This window comes from Octopus sinensis, linkage group LG13 (assembly GCF_006345805.1).
Source record: "Octopus sinensis linkage group LG13, ASM634580v1, whole genome shotgun sequence".
In the NCBI taxonomy this organism is placed as follows: domain Eukaryota; kingdom Metazoa; phylum Mollusca; class Cephalopoda; order Octopoda; family Octopodidae; genus Octopus; species Octopus sinensis.
In genome coordinates this window covers 9,718,137-9,740,636 of record NC_043009.1, presented here as the reverse complement: position 1 = coordinate 9,740,636, position 22,500 = coordinate 9,718,137, and the positions used below count along the sequence as shown (strand labels likewise).

Below are 22,500 nucleotides of genomic sequence, written 5' to 3'. Positions count from 1 at the left end.
ATCCTGTCATCACTTATGGTCATGAGTGTTATAACCGAAAGAGGACGATCGCGAATTTAAGCGGCCGAAACGGGGTTCGTTCGAAGGATTCCCAGAATAATGATACTCGACAGAGTGCTTAGCTCAGAGATCAGGGACTCTCTCCCGATTGAGCCATTACTTCTCCGCATCCTGAGGTAACTGCACTGCCACTACAGAAATGTGGTCAGAATGTTGCATGAAAGAATCGCAAGATAGATTCTTCGAGCCGAGCCAACCGCCATGAGATCTGAGGGTAGACCAAGAAGGAGCGGTATTATTTGATCCTTTCACCCACACGATTTTCATTAAAAAAAAAAAAAAAAGAAAGAAAGTCACCGGATCAGCACCTATGTTTATGTTCTTCATTCCAAAATAATAAAAACTTTAACATACTTCCAAAATGGGACTTAATCCATGTGTATCCGCGTACGTGTATGTGCACGTGGAAGGCGGCGAGCTGGCAGAAGCGTTAGCACGTCGGGCGAAATGCTTACCGGTATTTCGTCTGTCGTTACGTTCTGAGTTCAAATTCCGCCGAGGTCGACTTTGCCTTTCATCCTTTCGGGGTCGATAAATAAAGTACCAGTTACGCACTGGGATCGATGTAATCGACTTAATCCCTTTGTCTGTCCTTGTTTGTCTCCTCTGTGTTTAGCCCCTTGTGGGTAGTAAAGAAATATATAAGTGCATGTGGTGGGGTGGAGCGCAAGAAAAACATGTACGGAAATGAACTTGCGCAACGTTGCACCTCTGAATTTCTTTTTAATTGTGATAATGAATCAAAGGGTTTAATCGTTACCGCCAAAATTAATTGCCCTTGCATTTCTCTCTATCTTCAGTATTCAATTGAAAGTGAAAATTTAACGTTGTTACCAACAACGTTAAAACTTTAGTAACTTGATCGATCTGTCATTGGTACCAGGATTCTAATTTCATTTGATACACACTTTGCTATCATTTATATGGAGAATTGCAAACATGGCATATAGACAACTTATTGTAATAGAAATTTTATGAATACGCTAGCAGTATCGCCCGGCGTTGCTCGGGTTTGTAAGGGAAATAACTATATAAGCATATTTAGAGAGTTATAGCCAAAAAATAGCAAAAAATTGCATTAAAAATGGAAAAAAAATTATGGTAAATTTTTTTTTTAATCGTTGACTCATCGTAGACATTTTTAGAGAGTTACTTCCCTTATATAATAGCGAAAAAATGCATTAAAATGGAAAAAAATTATGGTAAATTTTTTTTTAAATCGTAGACTCATCGTAGACGCGCGCTAATACCCAGAAGATATGAATCACGACTATAAGATACCCGGTTTTGTTTAAACTGCACCGCAAAATGTGGGAGTAGTTAGGAATATAAATCGTAGGAGACAGACACACAACCTCTCTTTTATATATAAAGATTTCCGTCAAAGTATTTCTTGCGCACCCCCACCACACACACACACACACACACACACACATGCACATATATGTACACGGATACGCATGGGTTAAGTCCCATTTTGGAAGTATACTCTCTCTTTTACTCTTTTACTTGTTTCAGTCATTTGACTGCGACCATGCTGGAGCACCGCCTTTAATCGAGCAACTCGACCCCGGGACTTATTCTTTGTAAGCCCAGTACTTATTCTATCGGTCTCTTTTGCCGAACCGCTAAGTGACGGGGACATAAACACACACACACACACACACACACATACACACACATATATATATACATATATATATACATATATACGACGGGCTTCTTTCAGTTTCCGTCTACCAAATCCACTCACAAGGCTTTGGTCGGCCCGAGGCTATAGTAGAAGACACTTGCCCAAGGTGCCACGCAGTGGGACTGAACCTGGAACCATGTGGTTGGTAAGCAAGCTACTTACCACACAGCCACCCCAGCGCCTATGTTAAAGTTTTTATTATTTTGGAATCAAGGACACAAACACAGGTGCTGAGAGCCAGTGACTAAACTTGTAGTATTTTGTTGGGATTACTCCAATGAATTGACAGTAAGGTAATTGATTCTATCAGAATCGTTTACCTTTAAAGCGCAAAAGAAAAACCCCGACGTATACGACAGGTATGTAAAATATATTTCGTGTACTTCTTTCTCTGTAAGCTGTAGAAATTGTTGCGCGCGTGCATCCACAAGCACAAAAATTCTCCGGACATTTAGCTATTATTTTTAGCATATCGAGTTTTGTGGTGAGGGTTTCGCATGCCGTGGTCCTTTTGCTGGTCCACAATAAACCTACGCATGCGGAAACGGACAAAACAGCCGTTCTTTTTCACTTTTAGACAGCGAGATGTGGTCTGGATCAATTTTGGAGTTTTTCATAAAGAATTTGAGATTAAAATTTGTTTCCCCCCACCCACCTCCATATTCTTAATCTCCGTATTTTTCCATGTAGATTGAAAAAAAAAATTTCGAAAAAGTTAAAAGTTTAAAATCTGGGAGTGGGGGAATTAAAAATGTTGAAAACGTGGTTTTTTGCATATTTGGAATCTCCGTCATCGAAAACATAGGAATCGATGAAAAAAAATTCGGAATGGTTAGTTTGGGGGAGTGACTCCTCCAGTTCCACCAATAAGTTTACCTATTGTGGTGTTATGAGCCAGGCTGTGTATAAGAGACGGACATACTGCCTGACTAGGTTGAGATTCGGGCTTAATTCAGCACCGAAGATTATGGCGACGATTCTCAAAACTATTCTGGTGGACAAAGTGAAAAGAGCCACCAATTCCCATATTGTTGACATCCTGCTAGACGAGGGCATAGTTTCGGCAAAGGAGGTCATAAGCCACCTGAAGAGTTTTGGGCTAACTGCCAAACCACCGGAGGCAATGGAAGCAGGGGTTGCACTAGGACTCAAGCTACGGAGAGACAAGGCCGACACATTGGTGTTTCGGAGAGGGAATGGGATCCCAGAACTGGGCTCCAAGACGTATAGGCGATAACTGCTTTCTGTGTGTGGGATGCTGCTGGGACACTACCCGATTGCAGGATGGGTCCGGACGGCATGCAGCTTCATCAATAGGCGAGCCGAAGGAGTGAGGTGGAGTGGTAACGTGGGCGAGAAGACAACCGCCATGATGCAAGAAGTCTTGGAGAGAGAAACTGCGGAGGAACGAGTAAGAGGAAACTGGTATGTGTCCAAATTGAAGAATGGGATCGTCTGGTGTGATGCCAGCGGCATAGCAACGGGAGTTGTCCTGAAAATTGAAGGTGTCGTGGTGGAGGATGCGACCTGGCTTAGGAAGAAGGACGACTGCAACCACATCAAGGTAGAGGAGCTGGATGCCGTGTTAAAGGGAATGAACCTAGCCCTGGGGTGGGGAGCTGCGTATCATCGAGATCCGGACCGATTCGGCCACTGTACTTAGATGGGTGGGATCAGTAGTCACCGGCGAGTGGAGGGTGCGAACCAAAGGGAGCGCAGAGATGCTGATAAAACACCGTTTGGGAATTCTGGGCGAGCTAGCCGCCGAGTTTGACCTGAGGCTGAGTGTGGTTTTTGTGTCTTCTGAGAGGAATAGAGCGAACATCTTGACCAGAGTAAAGAAAGCCTGGTTTCAGGTGCCAGAGGATCTGGAGCAAGGAGTGGCTGCAGTGTGTCGACTGAGTGACTCGGAGCTGAGGAGATTGCATACCATGCATCACATGGGGGTGGACATGACCCTGTTCCTAGCCAGGAAAGTTGACTCGGACGTGACCAAGCAGAGTGTGCAAAGAGTAGTTGGGAGCTGCGACAGGTGCCAGTCCATTGACCCCACTCCGGGTGTGCATCAGGCAGGAAACATTCCAGTGCAACACAACTGGAAACGACTAGCAGTGGATGTGACGCACTACCGGCAGGGGACATACCTCTCGATGATCGGCTGCGGACCGAGGTGGTTGGCCATATGGAGGGAGATGAAGACGGGGACCGCAGAGGAAATCACAAGAATACTGAATGAGACATTCCTAGAACGAGGCCCCGAGGATGAGCTGCTTATAGACAATGGCACTGCATTTCGCTCGGAGATGCTCGACAAGTGGCATGTTAGCCGTTTCTTCAGGGCGGCATACCGGCCAAGTGACAGTGGAGTTGTGGAGAGGTATCATCGCACCATCAGGACCATAGCAGAGAGGGGCCACATCTCACCGGTTGAAGCCGTTTTTTGATATAATATGTCGCCCAGGACGGGGCATGCTGAGGAGTCAATATCACACAGAGCAATATTCAAGTACGAGTGGAGACATCCATGTACCGCATCGCTGCATCCCGCAGAAGAGAAAGAGCATACCTTTGTGCAGGTCGGGGAAGAAAGAAGTCTTGGTTAAACTTCCAAATGCGCAATGCACATCACACTGGGGGAAAGGGGGCAATAACCTCCGTAAATTTGAGGAACAATGTGTCTGTAGATGGTATGTCACAGCATGTTTTTGGATGTGCGCACGATCGTCACTGCGACGGAAGATGGGGGCCAACAGTTATGGACAAGAGGACGGAACCGGCAGCAACATGTCAGGAACTGAGGCCAGTTTTTAAAAACATTTTCTTCGCTGATTTAGAAATTTAACTCGGTGTCATTTATTAGATTCTAAGGTTTCTAATTTCATCATATCATACGACCTACAATTATAATGTTTTTCGAAAAACTGTTAAAACCATTGTCCAAAATACAAATTGTTATTAAAGCTACCTTTGATCAAATTTTCTACTGGAATATTGATATTGATATTCATTTTGGTAAGAGCGTCCCATTTAACCCCATTTACTCCCATTTTTCAGCATTTCTGCAAGGCTTTTACAATATTTTCATTCGAAATATCCGACACCTCTGTACCCAGAAATATTTACAAATTACATGCGTAAGCGAAGTTTTTCAACGTATGCAGAATGGTTCGTTTTCCCCTCAACTATTTATATACAGTGTAGGTTGTGTCTTTATAATTTTGTTTATTCAAATTTAACTTTGGCAAATGTCTATTTCTCAGCCCTCTCAAAAATATTAACGATATTCTCTAAATCTTTCTAGCAGACAAGCCATCATTCGACACTCTGCTTTAATTCTCTGGTATGTTTCCATCTCCAACTGCATGCGTTCGTTCTTTTCTTTCATTTTCATATTCTCGTCTCTCAACTTTTTATTCTCGTGTTGTAGATGTTGAACGTTTTTTTCTAATGCACGCAGAACAAATACATACGACTTATATTCCGCTTGCATATGTGTGTCAGATGGCATGAACGTGTCGTCTGATTCTGAATCTGCGTCCATACTGGTGTTGCTAGTTAGAGTATTTGGGTTTGAACTAGTCGTGTCATGGCTATTTGAAATTACAGAATTTGATTTCTTGTTAATATTATCCGAATACTCTGTATATGTGACTGCTAATTTGTTGGCTATTAGTTTCGGTTTGACAACGACATGGTGATGTAATGGAGATATATTTTCGTCTTTCCGAACTATGCTTTCATTTAAAGAAACATCTGACATCTTAAGTGGCCATTTTTTTTTAAACATTTTCTTCGTTGATTTAGAAATTTTAACTCGGTGTCTTTTATTAGAGTCTAAGGTTTCGAATTTCATCATATTATACGACCTACAATTATAATGTTTTTCGAAAAACTGTTTAAACCATTGTCCAAAATACAAATTGTACTTAAAACTACCTTTGATCAAATTTTCTATTGGAATATTGATATTGACGTTCATTTTGGTAAAAGCGTTTTGAAGTTGTTGGAAATTTTTCCTTCTACCATATTCTGTTTTCTCACCGAATCTAATTTTCTCTAAATCAATAGATCCAGGGAAGAGAATTTCAACACCCAGACAAAATTCGGCTCCTGTTCCAAGATCTTGTATGCAACTCAAATGCGGAGAAATGTTTTCTCGGAGCCAGAAAATGAGTTCGTTTGTACTTATAGTTTGGGTCTTTATGTTTTGCATTGCAGAATGAGTTTTCGGCGCCTTAAATGGCTTTTTTAACGAACAACATTCATAAAACAAGAACAAGTATATAAGTGTGGTTTGAATGCACCCTTCTACCACAATAATTGAAGAAAAAGCTGCTGAAAGAATCAAAATATCAATATTAGTCCTTGACTATTATTGTTGCTTTTTCTTTTATATTCCTCACCGTATAAACACTTTCCTTTTATGATGCTTTCTGCAGTAAATATGTAACTATAAAATCATCATTTCTCTCTATACCAAACCAAATACTTAGTTGGTTGGTTGGTTGGGCTACTTTTCAGCTATGGGTGCTAGCTAAACAAAAACGGTCCAGATACTAATAACTTCTTTCAATCGATAAACTTCATACGTCACAAAGGAAGGCTAACACTAACGAACATAGCTTTAGTACATGATTAACTTATAACATCGGTCGGGCGAAAGTTTTAATATTTTATAGCTTCGGAAAACAAGTTCAATTACAGAATTTTCTAAAGTTTATTTAATTTAATTCATTTACTTATTATTTTTTAATGTATCTAAGAAAACGATGCAGTCGTGTCTGTGATTTAGTTTTGAATACTAGTTGTGATGAATCCCTCAAAGTTTCCTGGAAACCTCTAATTAAAATGAAACGCAATATAAAGGACAAATAAATATACTAGAGGTGAGATAGAAAAACTTTTAATTTTCAAGTAATTTACTTTTGAAAGCATAATTCTCTTGGCTTGTGTAGCGTAGCTGATATCCTCACTGTTTGAGAGATATAGTAGAAATGATCTCGTGTTAGATAACAACCATCTTCGGCTATTTTAACCCTGTTGTGTCCGCTGCTCTGATTGGTTGGCATTGGCGCAGTTTGTCTCTTGACTTATTTCGCGCCAGTGTGTAAGCAAACCAATCACGGCCTTCGGATAAGGTCCTATGACACAGTCTTTTTGGGGTTTCATTGGAGCCTTTAGCAGGTTATAAAAAGGCCCCAGCATCACTATTTCTCGTCTTTGGTTCTCACCACTGACCACACAGCACTCAACCATGTTCCAGCAACCCCGTCTTTGGTTCTCATCACTGACCAGAGCGACTCAACCATGTTCCAGCAACACCCGTCTTTCGTTCTAGTCCTTTTCAGGACTAACCTCTGACCACAGGGCTACTCAGCCAATTCCAGTTCCAGCGACAGACGACCAGACCAGCCAGCCATGTTCCATCTCCAGCCAATGACGACGCTAACATACCCCAGCAACGCAAAACGTTCTCCACCCACGTCGCCTTCATTTCGACGATGCCTTTCTCTGCCATCGCCATCGTCGTCCTTCAACTTTGACGTCGTTTCCATCTCCGTCACCATCACCACCGTCGACTTCAGCAATACGTACACAGCACTCGCCCAGGTTTAGCTTTCTCGCTGTTGTGATATTCACCGAGGCAAACAGCACAGCATTACCTGCAAGAATTCCTGTATCAAGAGACCTGACACAGCATCGAAGCTCCAACCGCTACACGACATGTGTTCAACCGGCATTCTGCCTTGTGACCCCAAGATCCTGTTACAAAACTATCACTATCGTGTACCTTACTACGAACGGGTAAATTAACTCCATCTTGTCTAAAATACCCTGAGAGACTCTTTTCCTATGCTCTGTATTTTGTATTCTGCATACACCTTGTTTGTACTTCTGTCGCACACACGAACACACAGACACTCCACTTTGCTAGCACCCATACTTTATCTTATTGTACACATCTGTAAATAACGTCTACCTTTCTCTCAAACAGTAGAACTGTTGTCGTCCTCATTATTCCTTTTGGCACTTATTCTTTTATACTATGTATTTTGGCTTCTTTTGTTAGGGCGACCGTGTGGCGTTAAAAAGGAGAACTTTGTCACCAACTTCTTACGTACGGTCGTTTTCCTTACACTTGTATACGTTGGCCCTTTCTCCATAAATGTGTAAATTGATAAAAGTTTCTTTTACTACTCTCTTTTACTCTTTTACTTGTTTCAGTCATTTGACTGCGGCCATGCTGGAGCACCGCCTTTAGTCGAGCAAATCGACCCCGGGACTTATTCTTTGTAAGCCCAGTACTTATTCTATCGGTCTCTTTTTGCCGAACCGCTAAGTGACGGGGATGTAAACACACCAGCATCGGTTGTCAAGCAATGCTAGGGGGACAAACACACACACACACACACACACATATATATATATATATATACATATACGACAGGCTTCTTTCAGTTTCCGTCTACCAAATCCACTCACAAGGCTTTGGTCGGCCCGGGGCTATAGCAGAAGACACTTGCCCAAGATGCGACGCAGTGGGACTGAACCCGGAACCATGTGGTTGGTTAGCAAGCTACTTACCACACAGCCACTCCTGCGCCTATTTACTCTTTATTTCATTTTACGATAATGGTTTTTCTCTACACTAAACATTCAATCGGAATCTCTAGACGGTGTCAGTGTTATATGGATTAACTGTGGTGGAAGGAAGATTGGAAGCGACGAGAGATGACGTCGCGTCAGCGAATGAGAAGAAAAGTTTCCCTGCGTTTTAGTTTTTTCCCTGAGGCCTGGAGACGTGGAGATAGAGAGGTCGTGACAACGAGGGTGAAGAATCGATCGATCTGCCTGCGGTACCCGGTTGCAAGTCGAGGGAGAGCAATTTTATTTACATGCCTTCAAACCACGAGCTATTTCGGCATGTTGTTACCAGCTGTGAGGATACGTCCGGGAAGTAGATATTTTATAATTTTTTGTTGCTCTTGTTCTTCGTTTGTAATGGCCACGAAAATCAGAATCGGAAATGATGTGTTGAGCCCGTTCAGCGGGGAAGGCGCTGTGGTGGCCTGGATAAAGAAGGTGAGTGTAAAAACTAACATTTCATTTCCCGACCTGAGATTCGAAACCGAATCTAAGGATTCTCGCTTGTCTGATCTACCACTGGCCGAACAGGCGCGAAAGAAATTTCTTTGTCGTGTCAAAAAGTGATGGATGGATTTCCATCTGACCCCCGACTTAAATTGTGTCATTGAAGGTTCAAGTGGACAGCAGGCGACCTACATAGGTAAAAATTACTCCTATGGTATGTCTGTTCTTCTATCTAGGATGACCATTATAAATACAATCAGACACACGACAAATAGGCAGACAGCCAGCAACTGGCAAACAGTCGAGAGACAGCAGACAGCTTGCGCCAGTCAAGCAGCCAACAGAGAGCCAAGTATTCAGCATGAACGACACAACACAGCAGCAGTCGCAGAACATAAACAGACATGACCGAATGACCAATGCACACACAGGCACAAAAAATGTCCGATTCTACCTAAACACATCGACACAATATTTCTCCTGTTGTTCATTTTTGCTTCATCAACTCGAAGCAGTTTGTAACTTCATGTAGCGGCCTTCCTTGATATTGTGAATCAAACCTTCTGTGTGAAATACATAAATAAAAAGTGTGGATTAAATAAATTATTTAAACTACAATCCGACGCTTTCCTCATTGGGATCTTTTCTATTCTGAAGCCAGTTTTTTCAAATTTTTCCTACTGAACCAAACAATTTGAAACTTCGTATACTGGTAGAATGTGTCAAAAGTAAACTTAATTGTAAACCAGAATGAAAACGGAATTGTAACTTCTAAGTTTAACGTTGTTTAATAATTAGAATTTTAACCAATGATATTCCGTCATTCGGCTTTATTTTATTACTCCGTCTCGACCACCAATTTCGTGACGTATTAAACATCTTAAATGTAAACAAGCTATAGTCAGCCACCTTCTAATAACAAAAGTTGTCTTTGAAGTTACCGTCTAGGGGAAGCATTGATGTACATGTGTGTGTGTGTGTGTGTTTGATGGGGTGTGGGAGACAGTATGTTGTGTAAGTGAAGTGCTTCTGTTAGTGTGTGTGAAGAAGACAGAGAGAGTAGTAATGTGTGAAAGAGAGAGATAACTGAAATTTTTTACTCGGTGTATGTGTATATGCCTGAATGTATGTGTGTATGTATCTGTGTATGTGTATGTATGTATGTATGTATGGCCAATTCAATGTAATTTTTTACACATACTTACACACACACACACACATCCACACACACATGCAGACATACATATACACATACACCGAGTAAAAAATTATATATATATATATATATATATTAATTTATAAAAATATGGTAAAGTAAAAAAATTACTTAACCACACACCGAGCTTTTTAGAAATAGCAGCCAAAAATTTCTCAACTGCAAGAAAAAGTCTCCCAGACAATGCATACTCAGAAATAATTCCCATACGTATAAGAGAAAAACAACGAAAAATCACATGGATTCTCCGATATATGTTATAAAAATGGATTCTCCAATATAATTTATAAAAATATGGTAAAGTAAAAAAATTACTTTACCACACACAAAGCTTTTTAGAAATAGCAGACGTGCTTATAAGCCGTCTTCAACTACGTCACAAAACTGCTTTCAACGTCACACTAACAGATCGCAGTAACGTTTTTAGATATGAAAACAAGCAATCTCATTGGTTAAAATTCGCAGTTTTAATCTACGATTAAAGTCATAAAATAGATTTTTCTCAAATAAACTAGTTCCAACTGGCGAATAAACTAGTTCCACTCTATGAGTACACAAAGTTTCAAATTATTTAGTTAACTAGAAAGATCTGGGGTCCTGGCCACAAATTTGAAAAGATCCCCTCATTGTTTTACTTTGATGTTGTCGACACTCTTATCTTCGTCTGCTACATCAACAACACCTTTTGCTACACAGCTCACTACATTTGGTGACCCAGACGAAGAATGATAGCCTTCACATCACTAAATCAGAACTTGAAAATTGCTGCGATTAGTCGTCACATTATGGCTCCACCGGAACACAACCCAGCGGCGAACTCATCCACGGCTGACATGGCATTCCAGGCAACGATTCCTTTCACCAATCCTTTCCTTTCGTCGTCCAGTGCTTCGGAAATTTCTGACTTGCATGCATTTGTGGTGCAGTGGGCATCACAGATACAGGCCTTGGCAGAGCAGATACAAGCCTTATCGTTTGGTATCCCCCGTCGAAGTAACAACCGATTGCATCGATATGGTAGGCTGTCATGAGGCCCGAGAGTTTCCCATAATTCATAGGAAACTTGTTGGTACCACCATAAGTTTGGAACACGGGTGCAGAAATGCACGAATCCATGCTCGTTCTCATCATCCCGTTCGGGAAATAACACAGCCAAGAATTTAATGCAACAGAAATTCCTGGCTCTCACCCTGCTTTTGTCTGCAGTTGTGTAACAGGTACGTATTCCATTATTGATACTGGCGCGGAAGTCAGCAAAATTCCTGTTTTTTGCACTTCAGGCAACAGAAAAGAGACATCAGTCTGTCTTCAGATAGTCAACCATTCACTATTTCCAACCTACGGTAATCAGTCCCTAACACTGATCTTAGGACTATGCCGTGCCTTCCAGTGGGTATTCATCATCGCCAAACTGCCGAACCCTATTTTAGGAGCCGATTTCCTTCCTCATTTCTGTCTTCTTGTAGATATCAAGCACAGAAGACTTGTCGACAGCACCACTCAGCTCACTGGGCATGGTATAACCGCTTGTATGGCCATAGTCAGCTCAACCATTTTGCAAACAATGGCAACCCGTCCCAGTGCTATCCTGAAAAAATACCTGGACGTCGCTCGCCCAATATTCTATAGTCAGCCTATCAAGCATGAAGTCACCCACCCCATCAAGACCTGTGGTCCACCTGTTGCTGCACGACCTTGAGGGTTACCACCAGATTGTCTCAAGGCCATCAAGTGAGAATTCCAGCACATGCTCAATCTCGGAATCATCCACTCGTCCGGCAGCAACTTGTCCTTGACATTGCATTCCTAAGAAGTCATCAACCAATTGGGGAGTTTGTGGTGATTACTGAACTCTAAATAACTGCACTGTACCTGATGCATATCATGTGCTTCATCTACAGTAGAGGATATTCCAGGTGGGGTGGCGGCAGTTTGTTGGCTGGGAGGCACAGAACTAAGGAGACTGCACCATATGGGAGTTGACAGGACAATGTTTTTGACCAGAACGGTCGACCCCGATGTCACCAGGGAGAGCGTTCAGAAAATTGTGGGGAACTGCAGCAGATGCAAATCGATCGATCCTGTCCCGGACACACATAAACCAGGAAACATTCGGGTAGAGGAAGAATGGATTGATATGACACACAACCGAATGTTACCTGTAATGAGGTTTAAGGTGGGGCGTAAGAGAAGCATGGATATAGGTTGTCCTGGTGACCACAAAAATGGTCAAGAGCTGGAGAAGAAATACCAGGTTCAGAGTGATAAATGGTAGAGCAGCTGAGAGAGATGCTTGGAAGATGGAGCACAAGATGCTTCTTCAGAGCTGCTGCATATAGCCCAGGTAGAAACGGAATTGTGGCGGCGAGCTGGCAGAAACATTAGCACGCCGGGCGAAATGCTTTGCGGTATTTCGTCCGCCGCTGCGTTCTGAGTTCAAATTCCGCCGAGGTCGACTTTACCTTTCATCCTTTCTGGGTCGATTAAATAAGTACAAGTTACGCACTGGGGTCGATATAATCGACTTAATCTCTTTGTCTGTCCTTGTTTGTCCTCTCTGTGTTTAGCCCCTTGTGGGTAGTAAAGAAATAGGTATTTCGTCTGCCGCTACTTTCTGAGTTCAAATTCCGCCGAGGTCGACTTTGCCTTTCATCTTTTCGGGATCGATAAATTAAGTACCAGTTATGCACTGGGGTCAATGCAATCGACTTAATACCTTTGTCTGTCCTTGTTTGTCCACTCCGTGCTTAGCCCCTTGTGGGCAATAAAGAAATAAGAAACGGGATTGTGGAATGGCACCACTGTACAATTAAAACCATGGCTGAGAGGGGATGAATTTTCCCTGTGGAGATAGTCTTCTGGTATAATATGTTGCTCAGAGTAGGACAAGCCGAAGAGTCAGTCTTGTACAGGGCCATATTCCAGGACAAATGGAGACACCTGAGTGTGGTGCCACAGCAGCAAGAGGGTGAAGGGATTATATCTGAGCAGATTGGAGATGAAGTGTGAGTGAAGCCCCGAACAATCAGTGCACAACACAACTGGAAAAAGGAAGTGTGACCGCAATCAGTACTGTGAATAATGTATCAGTGGGTGGCATGCTACATCACATCCTGGGTATTTGAAGGGAGATTAGCTCTTCCGATGACGAAGGGTAGGGGGAAGGCGGTCCTGAGACTCTACAGAGATCTCTAAAGGAATTCTCCCTCCCCCCGATTGGATGGATGATTACAAGACAGAACAGGGGCGCAATGGTCTTTAGATCAGTGGGGCGTGTGGTGGAAGGAAGACAGGAAGCAATGGGAGATGACGTCACATCAGCAAGTAGGAAGAAAAGTTTCTCCCTGCGTTTTGTTTTTTCCTGGGGATTCTAGCAGTGACAGGCGCAAGTCATGGAAATAGAGGGGTTGTGACAACACAGGTGAAGAATTGATCAATTTGTCAGCAACACACAAATATTGTGTATTGCTAGTCGAGGTAAGAACAATTATATTTACATGCCTTCAAACCACATTAACTGCAGCAAGACATGTATTTTCCTGGCCTATTGGCCTAAAATACAATGGCTTAAAAAGGGTTTGAAATCTTGAAAATTTGAGTAAAGTTTATTCAAATGTTGATTTCTTGCAAAGACAAAGACATTCTTTTTCTTTTGAAAGAGCATAGTCAAATAACTTCATTCCTTTAGGAATGTAAAATATAGCAGACCCAGACAAGATTTTAATTCATAACCTAGAGGGAGAGAGACAAATATTCTGATGCTTAAAGTCCATCTTCCAACTGTACTTAGGCCTGTATTGCAGTTTTCAAAACTGATTCTCTGCAACCATTCTCAGTTTCCTGTGTGTTACTATTAATATATATATTGGTTTCAAATTTTGACACAAGGTCAGCAGGTTTGGCAGATGACCCCAGTGCTCAACTGGTATTTATTATGTCAAAACATGATGAGATGAAAGGCAAAGTCGACCTTGGCAGAAATTGAACTCAGAACATAAAAACAAATGAAATGCCTCTGAGCAACTCTGCCAGCTCACTGCCTTACTATTGATATATATATGTGTGTGTGTGTGTGTGTGTGTGTGTATGTATAAAAAATATACAAAATGGGACAAGAACGCAAAACATTCAAATAGACGACACAAAAAAACGGACGGGTCATTCGAAGTCTCTAATCTTCAGTCAAGAACCGGATCATCCTCGCAATTTCGGCTGATTAATCTTGAGATCGCTCCGATCTGGCCAGCCCCAAGGAAAAACTAAGCTACGAGCATTAGATTTCTTGGAAAAAGGATCGAATGTATACGAAACAAGGACAGAAAAACGGACGATGCCACACGAATATAAATACAAAAAACAATAATAATAATAACAGGACAAAAACAACAGGTGTCTTTCGACTTTAGACAGTTCAACTTAGCTTAGCTTGCGTATTTGGAAAATAATGCCTTACGGCAGACGAAGAAATCGATGTTGTCGTGGCGGTACTCAGAAGTCGAAAGGCTAGTTGACCGGTGGTCACGTGAGAAGAGAAGAGAGAGAAAAAAAGGGGGCAAAGGAATCAAAGAGAGAGGAAAATGGAGGGACAAAGGCACCAAAGAAGAGAGAAAGAAGGAATTAAGGAGAGAAGAAAGAGAGCGTGCCAAGGATTGACGGGGCAACAGAAAGGCAGGGTCAGTGAGGTGCAAAGTGAGAAAGACAGAGAAATGTGAGAGAGTGGGGGAAGAGGAGAGAAAGACAGAGACCAGTGAAGTATAGAGAAAGTGTGTGTAGAAGTCGTACAAGTAGTGGGATGCTTACATACATATACATATAGTGACTTGACAAGTGGTTTTTAAATATCTCACAAGGGTTATCTAAATACACCATAAATTTTTTAAAATAAATTTAAGGTTGGGTTTTAGAAAATCCATTCCAAATGCTTAGGTATCTTGAAAAAATGTGTCACTCATAATTTTGTTTTATACAAGTATAATTAATAGAATAAGCTCCATCTACAGGATATAAGCGATTATTTGGTGACAGTTTCATAAAAAAAGTATCCGTTTTTCTGGAAGTTATGAGGCAACAAAGATATGTCTGTTTCCAATAAAAGTTAACCGATTAACGTTAATTTAATTTCTGTTACATTTTCAAAGAATTAACGATTAACGAAGTTGACTTTTCAATCAACAGTGCCCCCCGCCTCTCTCTCTCTCTCTCTCTATATATATATATATATATATATATAATATATATATATATATATCTTCTCTATTTATAAAACTGAAATGCGAAAAGTTTGTTTGTTTGTTTGTCCAGAACGGTTTAAAGGCCACTGGATCCCGTCGGATTGACTCCAAAATTTACAGGGACATGTCAAATGAGGTGAGGATGTTAGTGGGCTAGGTTATAAATCCCTATCTTAAAAGGTGTCGTTGCTAGGGCCAAAAACGCACTTTGACAAGTCGACTCTCAGTCTTTTAAGTATCTGTCTTCCCCCCTCACTCACTATCTTTCCTCCCTTCCCATCACTTTCTATATATAACGACGATAACGGCGTCTAACAGCGCTTTCACACACACTCTCTCTCTACGTCTGTCTGCATTCATAGAGAGTTTTATCATCGCCACCACCACCACACAATCACGAGAACAAATATTATGAATCAGATATTTATTGCGTTCATTTATATATGTTTGTGTGTGTGTTCTATATATAAATATGTATATATAATGTATATATACAAAGTGTATATATCTGTATTTATGTATATTAAACTTTTTAATACTTTTTGATAGTTATATATATTTTTTTTTAAATTATAAATATAAATTAATAATTTTAATTTTAAATTTAAATAATTTAAATTTTTAAATTTTATATCTTATATATTTTGTACATTATATTTTTATTTTTATGTTTTGGGTTATGTTTTTCACTGTTTAATTTGCCTAATAGTGGTTTTATCTCTAATTTAATTTATATATATATATCATTTGTATATATAATGCGTACACACACACACACACACACACACACACATATATATATATATATATATATAATGTGTGCATTATGTGATCGGTTGAGCTGAAAATATGCACACCTATGTTAAAAGTGTTGGCGAGTTTGCATGGCAACTATTTTTTTCCTCAAATGAAAGGCGTGACCTCTAGGACAAAATTCCTCATCTTATAAAATGTGGCCCGAGTAGACCCGAATGAAATCGGGTTATATTAACCAAAATGTGAAAAGGGGTCTAAATGGGGCTGGAAGGCGATTAAAATTTACAGGAGCGGGTGTTTAGGAATTCTCTGTTACATCAAGCTAAAAAATTTGCGCTAGTCTTTAAGTCGTTAATGTGTTGCCGTCCATGATGAAGAACTTTTCAATGCTTGCCACGGTGAGTCTACTGTCGTGAGAAAGAATCACTTCAAAACTTGGTGTTTAGGAATTTTCTTTTACAACAAGTTCAAAATTTTACGCCAGCCGTTAAACTACCACTACGTTGCTGTCCGTCGTTAAGAAATGCCAGCCATGGTGACTCTACTATCCTCACATTCTATCCCTTCAAACTTTGGTTTCCAATATTTTTTAAATTTTTATTCAGCTCGCAAGTTCGTCTGTCCCTTTTAAATGTTAGTGCTTTGCTGTCTGTCTTGAAGCAGACCTTTCCGTTGTCACTGCCTGATATTTATGATTGATCTTTCAAAATATTTTGCTTTCTCAACTTACTCAAGATCTTTTATTGTTTATAAATGGGAGAGAGATAGAGAAAGATAGAGAGTAAGAGAAAGCGAGGGAGAGTCCGAGAGAAAGGAAGAGTAAGAGAGTGGGAAAGTGAGAGAGAAAGGAGAGAGAAACAAAGAGGGAGAATGAGGTGATAAAAAACAGAAAGTAAGAATCACACTCTTACCCGCGCGTAGAGCGGGTCACCTTAAGCTAGTATATATATACATATATATATATATATAATATATATATGTATATATATACTAGCTTAAGGTGACCCGCTCTACGCGCGGGTAAGAGTGTGATTCTTACTTTCTGTTTTTTATCACCTCATTCTCCCTCTTTGTTTCTCTCTCCTTTCTCTCTCACTTTCCCACTCTCTTACTCTTCCTTTCTCTCGGACTCTCCCTCGCTTTCTCTTACTCTCTCTCTCTCTCTCTCTCTCTCTCTATATATATATATATATTATATATATATATATATATATATATATATATATATATATATATAATATATATATATATATATATATATATAATATATATATATATATATATAATATATATATATATGTGTGTGTGTGTGGAGGCACAATGGCCTAGTGGTTAGGGCAGCGGACTTGCGGTCGTAGGATCGCGGTTTCGAATTGAGCGATAACACCTAAAAGCTCCACGAGGCTGGTGATCCCTGCTGTACTCCTTCACCACTCTTTCTCTCGCTCTTTCTGCTGTTGGCCTGCTCGCTTAGCTAGCGGGGTGGCGTCATTCGAAGGCTAAAACAATGCGAACGCATTGTGACCAGCGATGTGTAACAACATCTGATGGTCTGGTCGGTCACGTGACCACGTGATATATATATATATATATATATATATATATATACAATAAAAATGGTAAATAATTTTCCTGTGGTTTTTCATGTAACCAACAATTATTTACCGGTAAATTTCGGTATGTAAATACGACAAAATAATTGTCAAGACCTTTGTAAGGTTCAGTATATAGTAAAGAAAAATAAGTTGGCTAGCAGCAAGCTGTTTCGCCTCATACCGAAGGAATTAGAAATGGCAGTCAAAGACCGTTTTTTCCATTTCTATAAGTGGAGATTCCTCATTCCATTACGATTACCCAGAAGGCGCGCATGGCAGAAATTTGGAGGGAAAATTTACGTTCCCAGTCGTTACTTGGTTTTAACATCTGCGCACTTCCCCCCACTATCTGATGTCGCGGGGTCAGAAGTGAGGGCTGGTGGCATTTGATAAAGCTATCGAATATAGCGCTGATGACGGAATTCAAACTCCCCTTTTTTTATATGTTTGTGATCCAGAAACACCGTGTTCGCTATTAACGGTAAGTGACTGAATTCGTATATTTGCCACTCCGGTTTTGTGTATGTGAGCCGCAAGGGCCTTCGTTTTTTGGAATCTCCACTTATAGAAATGGAAAAAACGGTCTTTGACTGCCATTTCTAATTCCTTCGGTATGAGGCGAAACAGCTTGCTGCTAGCCAACTTATATATATATATATATATATATATATATTCTAATGCCCCAGGCCAACCAAAGCTGTGTCGGTAGATTTGGTAAACAGGAACTGAAAGAAGCCCGTTATTTGTGAATATAGAAACATAGGTATGTGCACGTATGCGTGTGTGTATGTGTATGTTTGTCCTTCACAGCTGCTTGGCATTTATCTACCTATCTATATATCTATACACATATCTATAGGCTTTTTGAATTTTAAATTTTGAAAACGTGGTTTCTTGCATATTCGGAATCTCCGTCATCGAAAACATCGGAACTCGCTGAAGAAAAAAAAATCTGAAATGTCTGCTTTGGTGGTGCTTGGGGGGGGGGGGACTTTAGGTCATGTCTGCTGGAGAGGCTGGGTGAAATTTTAAAATTTTAAAATTTGGAAGAAGGGGAAGTTGAGGTGGGTATTTTAAATTTCGAAAAAGTGGTTTAAAAAAAATTAGAAAAAAGTTCAAAATTTTAAGCTGGGGGAATGGGGGTGGAATTATTATTTTTTTTTTTTTTTCATATTCGTTGTCTCCGACATCTAAAATGTAGGAATCAGGAAAAAATTTCTTCTAAAAGATGTATTTTTCCAGGAGAGGTGCGAATCTGCGTTAGCCCCCAACGTTTAATATTCTTTTCTACTCTAAGCACAAGGCACGAAATTTTGGGGATGGTGCTACTTGATTAGATCGACCCCAGTATGCTACTGGTACTTAATTTATCGACTCCGAAAGGAGGAAAGGCAAAGTTGACCTCCGCGGAATTTGAACTCAGAACGTAAAGACAAACGAAATACCACTAAGCATTTCGCCCGGCGTGCTAACATTTCGTATTTCTTTATTACCCACAAGGGACTAAACACAGAGGGGACAAACAAGGACAGACAAACGGATTAAGTCGACTACATCGATCCAGTGCATAACTGGTACTTAATTTATCGGCCCCGAAAAGATGAAAGGCAAAGTCGACCTCAGACAAATTTGAACTCAGAAAATGAAGACAGACGAAATACCTATTTCTTTACTACCCACAAGGGGCTAAACACAAAGGGGACAAACAAGGACAGACAAACGGATTAAGCCGCTTATATCGACCCCAGTGCGTAACTGGTAATTATTTAATCGACCCTGAAAGGATGAAAGGCAAAGTCGACCTCGACGGAATTTGAACTCAGAACGTAAAGGCAGACGAAATACCTATTTCTTTATTACCCACAAGGGGCTAAACACAAAGGGGACAAACAAGGACAGACAAACGGATTAAGCCGCTTATATCGACCCCAGTGCGTAACTGGTAATTATTTAATCGACCCTGAAAGGATGAAAGGCAAAGTCGACCTCGACGGAATTTGAACTCAGAACGTAAAGGCAGACGAAATACCTATTTCTTTATTACCCACAAGGGGCTAAACACAGAGGGGAGAAACAAGGACAGACAAACGGATTAAATTGATTATGTCGACCCCAGTGCGTATCTGGTACTTATTTAATCGACCCCGAAAGGATGAAAGGTAAAGTCGACCTCGGCGGAATTTGAACTCAGAACGTAACGGCAGACGAAATACAGCTACGCATTTCGCCCGGCGCGCTAACGTTTCTGCCAGCTCGCCGCCTTCCCAATGTTTAATATTACTTTACGTTAAGGCGGCGATCTGGCTCAATTGCTTCAGGGTATTTCTTCCGACTTTACGTCCTGAGTTCAAATGCCTCCGACGTCGACTTTGCTTTTTATTCTTTCTAGGTCGGTAAAATAAGTACCACTTAAACAGTAAGGTCGACGTAATCGACTTACTCACTCCCCCGGTTTTGTGCCAAAATTCGAAACCAGAAATACATTATGTTGGTTTCAACATTTCCATTTTGCAATTCGTGTTGAGTGGATTTACGTTGACGTTTCCAGCAATGAATCTATTGGGAGATAACTCTTGTTTCAGAAAGTAAACAACGTGATGACTATGGCATTGTCTCCCCTGATGGTTTTCTTAGGAAGAGTGGGTGTTTTTTCCTCTTTTTGTTTTTTCCGTTATCCAGCTTCCTGGCAAAACTACTTAGAACTTAGGAATGGTTATTGTACACACAATAACAAATGTAGCAGTGAATAATACTTGACAATCCTTCAGCTTAGACTTTACGTCTCTTGCCAGCAGGCAGCTACTTCATATATATGTATGCGTGTTTGTGTGTGTGTGTGTGTGCGGGCGCGTGTATATATGTGAGTTTCTCTCTCTCTCTTTCACTCTCTCTCTCTCTCTCTCTCTCTCTCTCTCTGTATATATTCTTTTATTTGTTTCGGTAATTTGACTACAGCCATGCTGGAGCACCGCCTTTAGTCGAACAAACGACCCCAGGACTTATTTTTTGTACGCCTAGTACTTATTCTATCGGTCTTTTTTTGCCGAACCACTAAGTTACGGGGAAGTAGACACGCCAGCATCGATTGTCTAGCGATGGTGGTAGGGAGACAAACACAGACACACATATACGACGGGCTTCTTTCAGCTTCCGTCTACCAAATCCACTCACAAGGCTTTGATCGGCCCGAGGCTATAGAAGAAGACACTTGCCCATGGTACCATGCAGTGGGACTGAACCCGGAACCATGTAGTTGGTGAGCAAGCTACTTACCACACAGCCACTCTAATATATATATATATTATATATATATATATATATATATATATATATAATATATATATATATATATATATATATATACAATATAAATAAAATATTCATATGCATGTATGGATACAGGACGTCACAAAATGTAAACAACATGAAATGTGAAGACAAACTTTTTTTTTGCAAACAACGAGAGAAACAAGTGGAAAAAAAGATAAGTAACACAAAGAATGACCCTTCATCAGTTGCTGGCTGTTTATCTAATCCACAATTTGAGCAATTTACGACAATATGTGCCTTTGAGAAACAGTTGTTCCCGTAAACCAAAATAAAATTTGGGATTTGTGGAAGGTCAAAGTTGATAATAAAAACAGGGCAGTGAAAACAAACAGTGAGGGCTGCTAAGCCAGACGAGGTAAGATGGCGAACCCTGGAGGAACATTATTTGAGAGGAGAGGAAAGATAGGAGAGATAGACCAGTGATTAGTGGGATGTCCATCATAGTCTTCCTGGGCAATAACAGACGAATTTAAGACAAGATGCTCCTGGGAGCTCATCTATGCTGGTGACCTTGTTTTTATAGCGAGTGTATATGTATGGGCAAGGCTGGTGTATGGGATTACTGTAGGTTTCCCGTCCATAAAGAGTTTAGCTTTATGGTATATTGTCAGATCCCAAAAACCTGTTGGCTCAGGATCTCTTGTGTGTGTGTGTGTGTGTTGTGTGTGTCTGTGTGTGTGTCTGTATCTGTGTGTGTGTGTGTGTCTGTGTGTGTGTTTGTGTGTGTGTGTGTGTGTGTTTGTGTGTGTGTGTAGATGAGGGCAAACAGAAAATGGAATTCATGTGAATTCCATTTTCAGTTTTTCTCCTTTTAAATACATATATTTATACACATACATATGTGGCATTCATGTGAATTCCATTTTTGGTTTCCCTCTAACGCAGATCCGGTGACAGTTATATCAACACTGTGGATGACATCAGGTAGCCATTGACAGTGAAAGGTCTTTAATTGACATACTACTAGGTGTATAGCCAAAGTTTAAATAATTATTACACACTTACACACACGTTTTTTTTTGTGTATGTATGTCTATATGCATGCACTCTATTTCACACACATACATACACACACACACACACACATACATACACACACACACACACACATGTATGTACATACAGACAGACATATATATATATATATATATATATATATAGATAGATAGGGCGGCGAGCTGGCAGAAACGTTAGCATGCCAGGCGAAATGTGTAGCCGTATTTCGTCTGCCGTTACATTCTGGGTTCAAATTCTGCCGAGGTCGACTTAGCCTATCATCCTTTCGGGGTCGATTAAATTAAGTACCAGTTACGCACTGGGGTCGATGTAATCGACTTAATCGGTTTGTCTTTCCTTATTTGTCCCCCTCTGTATTTAGCCCCTTGTGGGTAGTAAAGAAATATATATATATATATATATATATATATTTCTTTACTACCTACAAGGGGCTAAACATAGAGGGGGACATATATATATACACACACACACATATATATCATCATCATCATTTAATGTCCATTGTCCATG

The 22,500-nt window shown here is 40.5% G+C and overlaps 1 protein-coding gene and 1 long non-coding RNA gene across 2 annotated transcripts in view; both read right to left on the bottom strand.

Annotated features, from left to right (window-relative positions):
- Positions 1-5,027: 5,027 nt before the first annotated feature.
- On the bottom strand, positions 5,028-5,966 carry LOC115218559 (microtubule-associated protein RP/EB family member 1-like). Its single transcript, XM_029788448.1, has one exon. The coding sequence runs from the start codon at positions 5,964-5,966 to the stop codon at positions 5,028-5,030; it is 939 nt and encodes a 312-aa protein (XP_029644308.1).
- Positions 5,967-8,366: 2,400 nt separating this feature from the next.
- LOC118765751 overlaps positions 8,367-22,500 on the bottom strand; it is a 20,968-nt gene continuing 6,834 nt past the window's right edge. The window contains exon 3 of the long non-coding RNA XR_005001623.1: positions 8,367-9,385. This is a non-coding gene — a long non-coding RNA (uncharacterized LOC118765751). The remainder of the gene's footprint in view (positions 9,386-22,500) is intronic.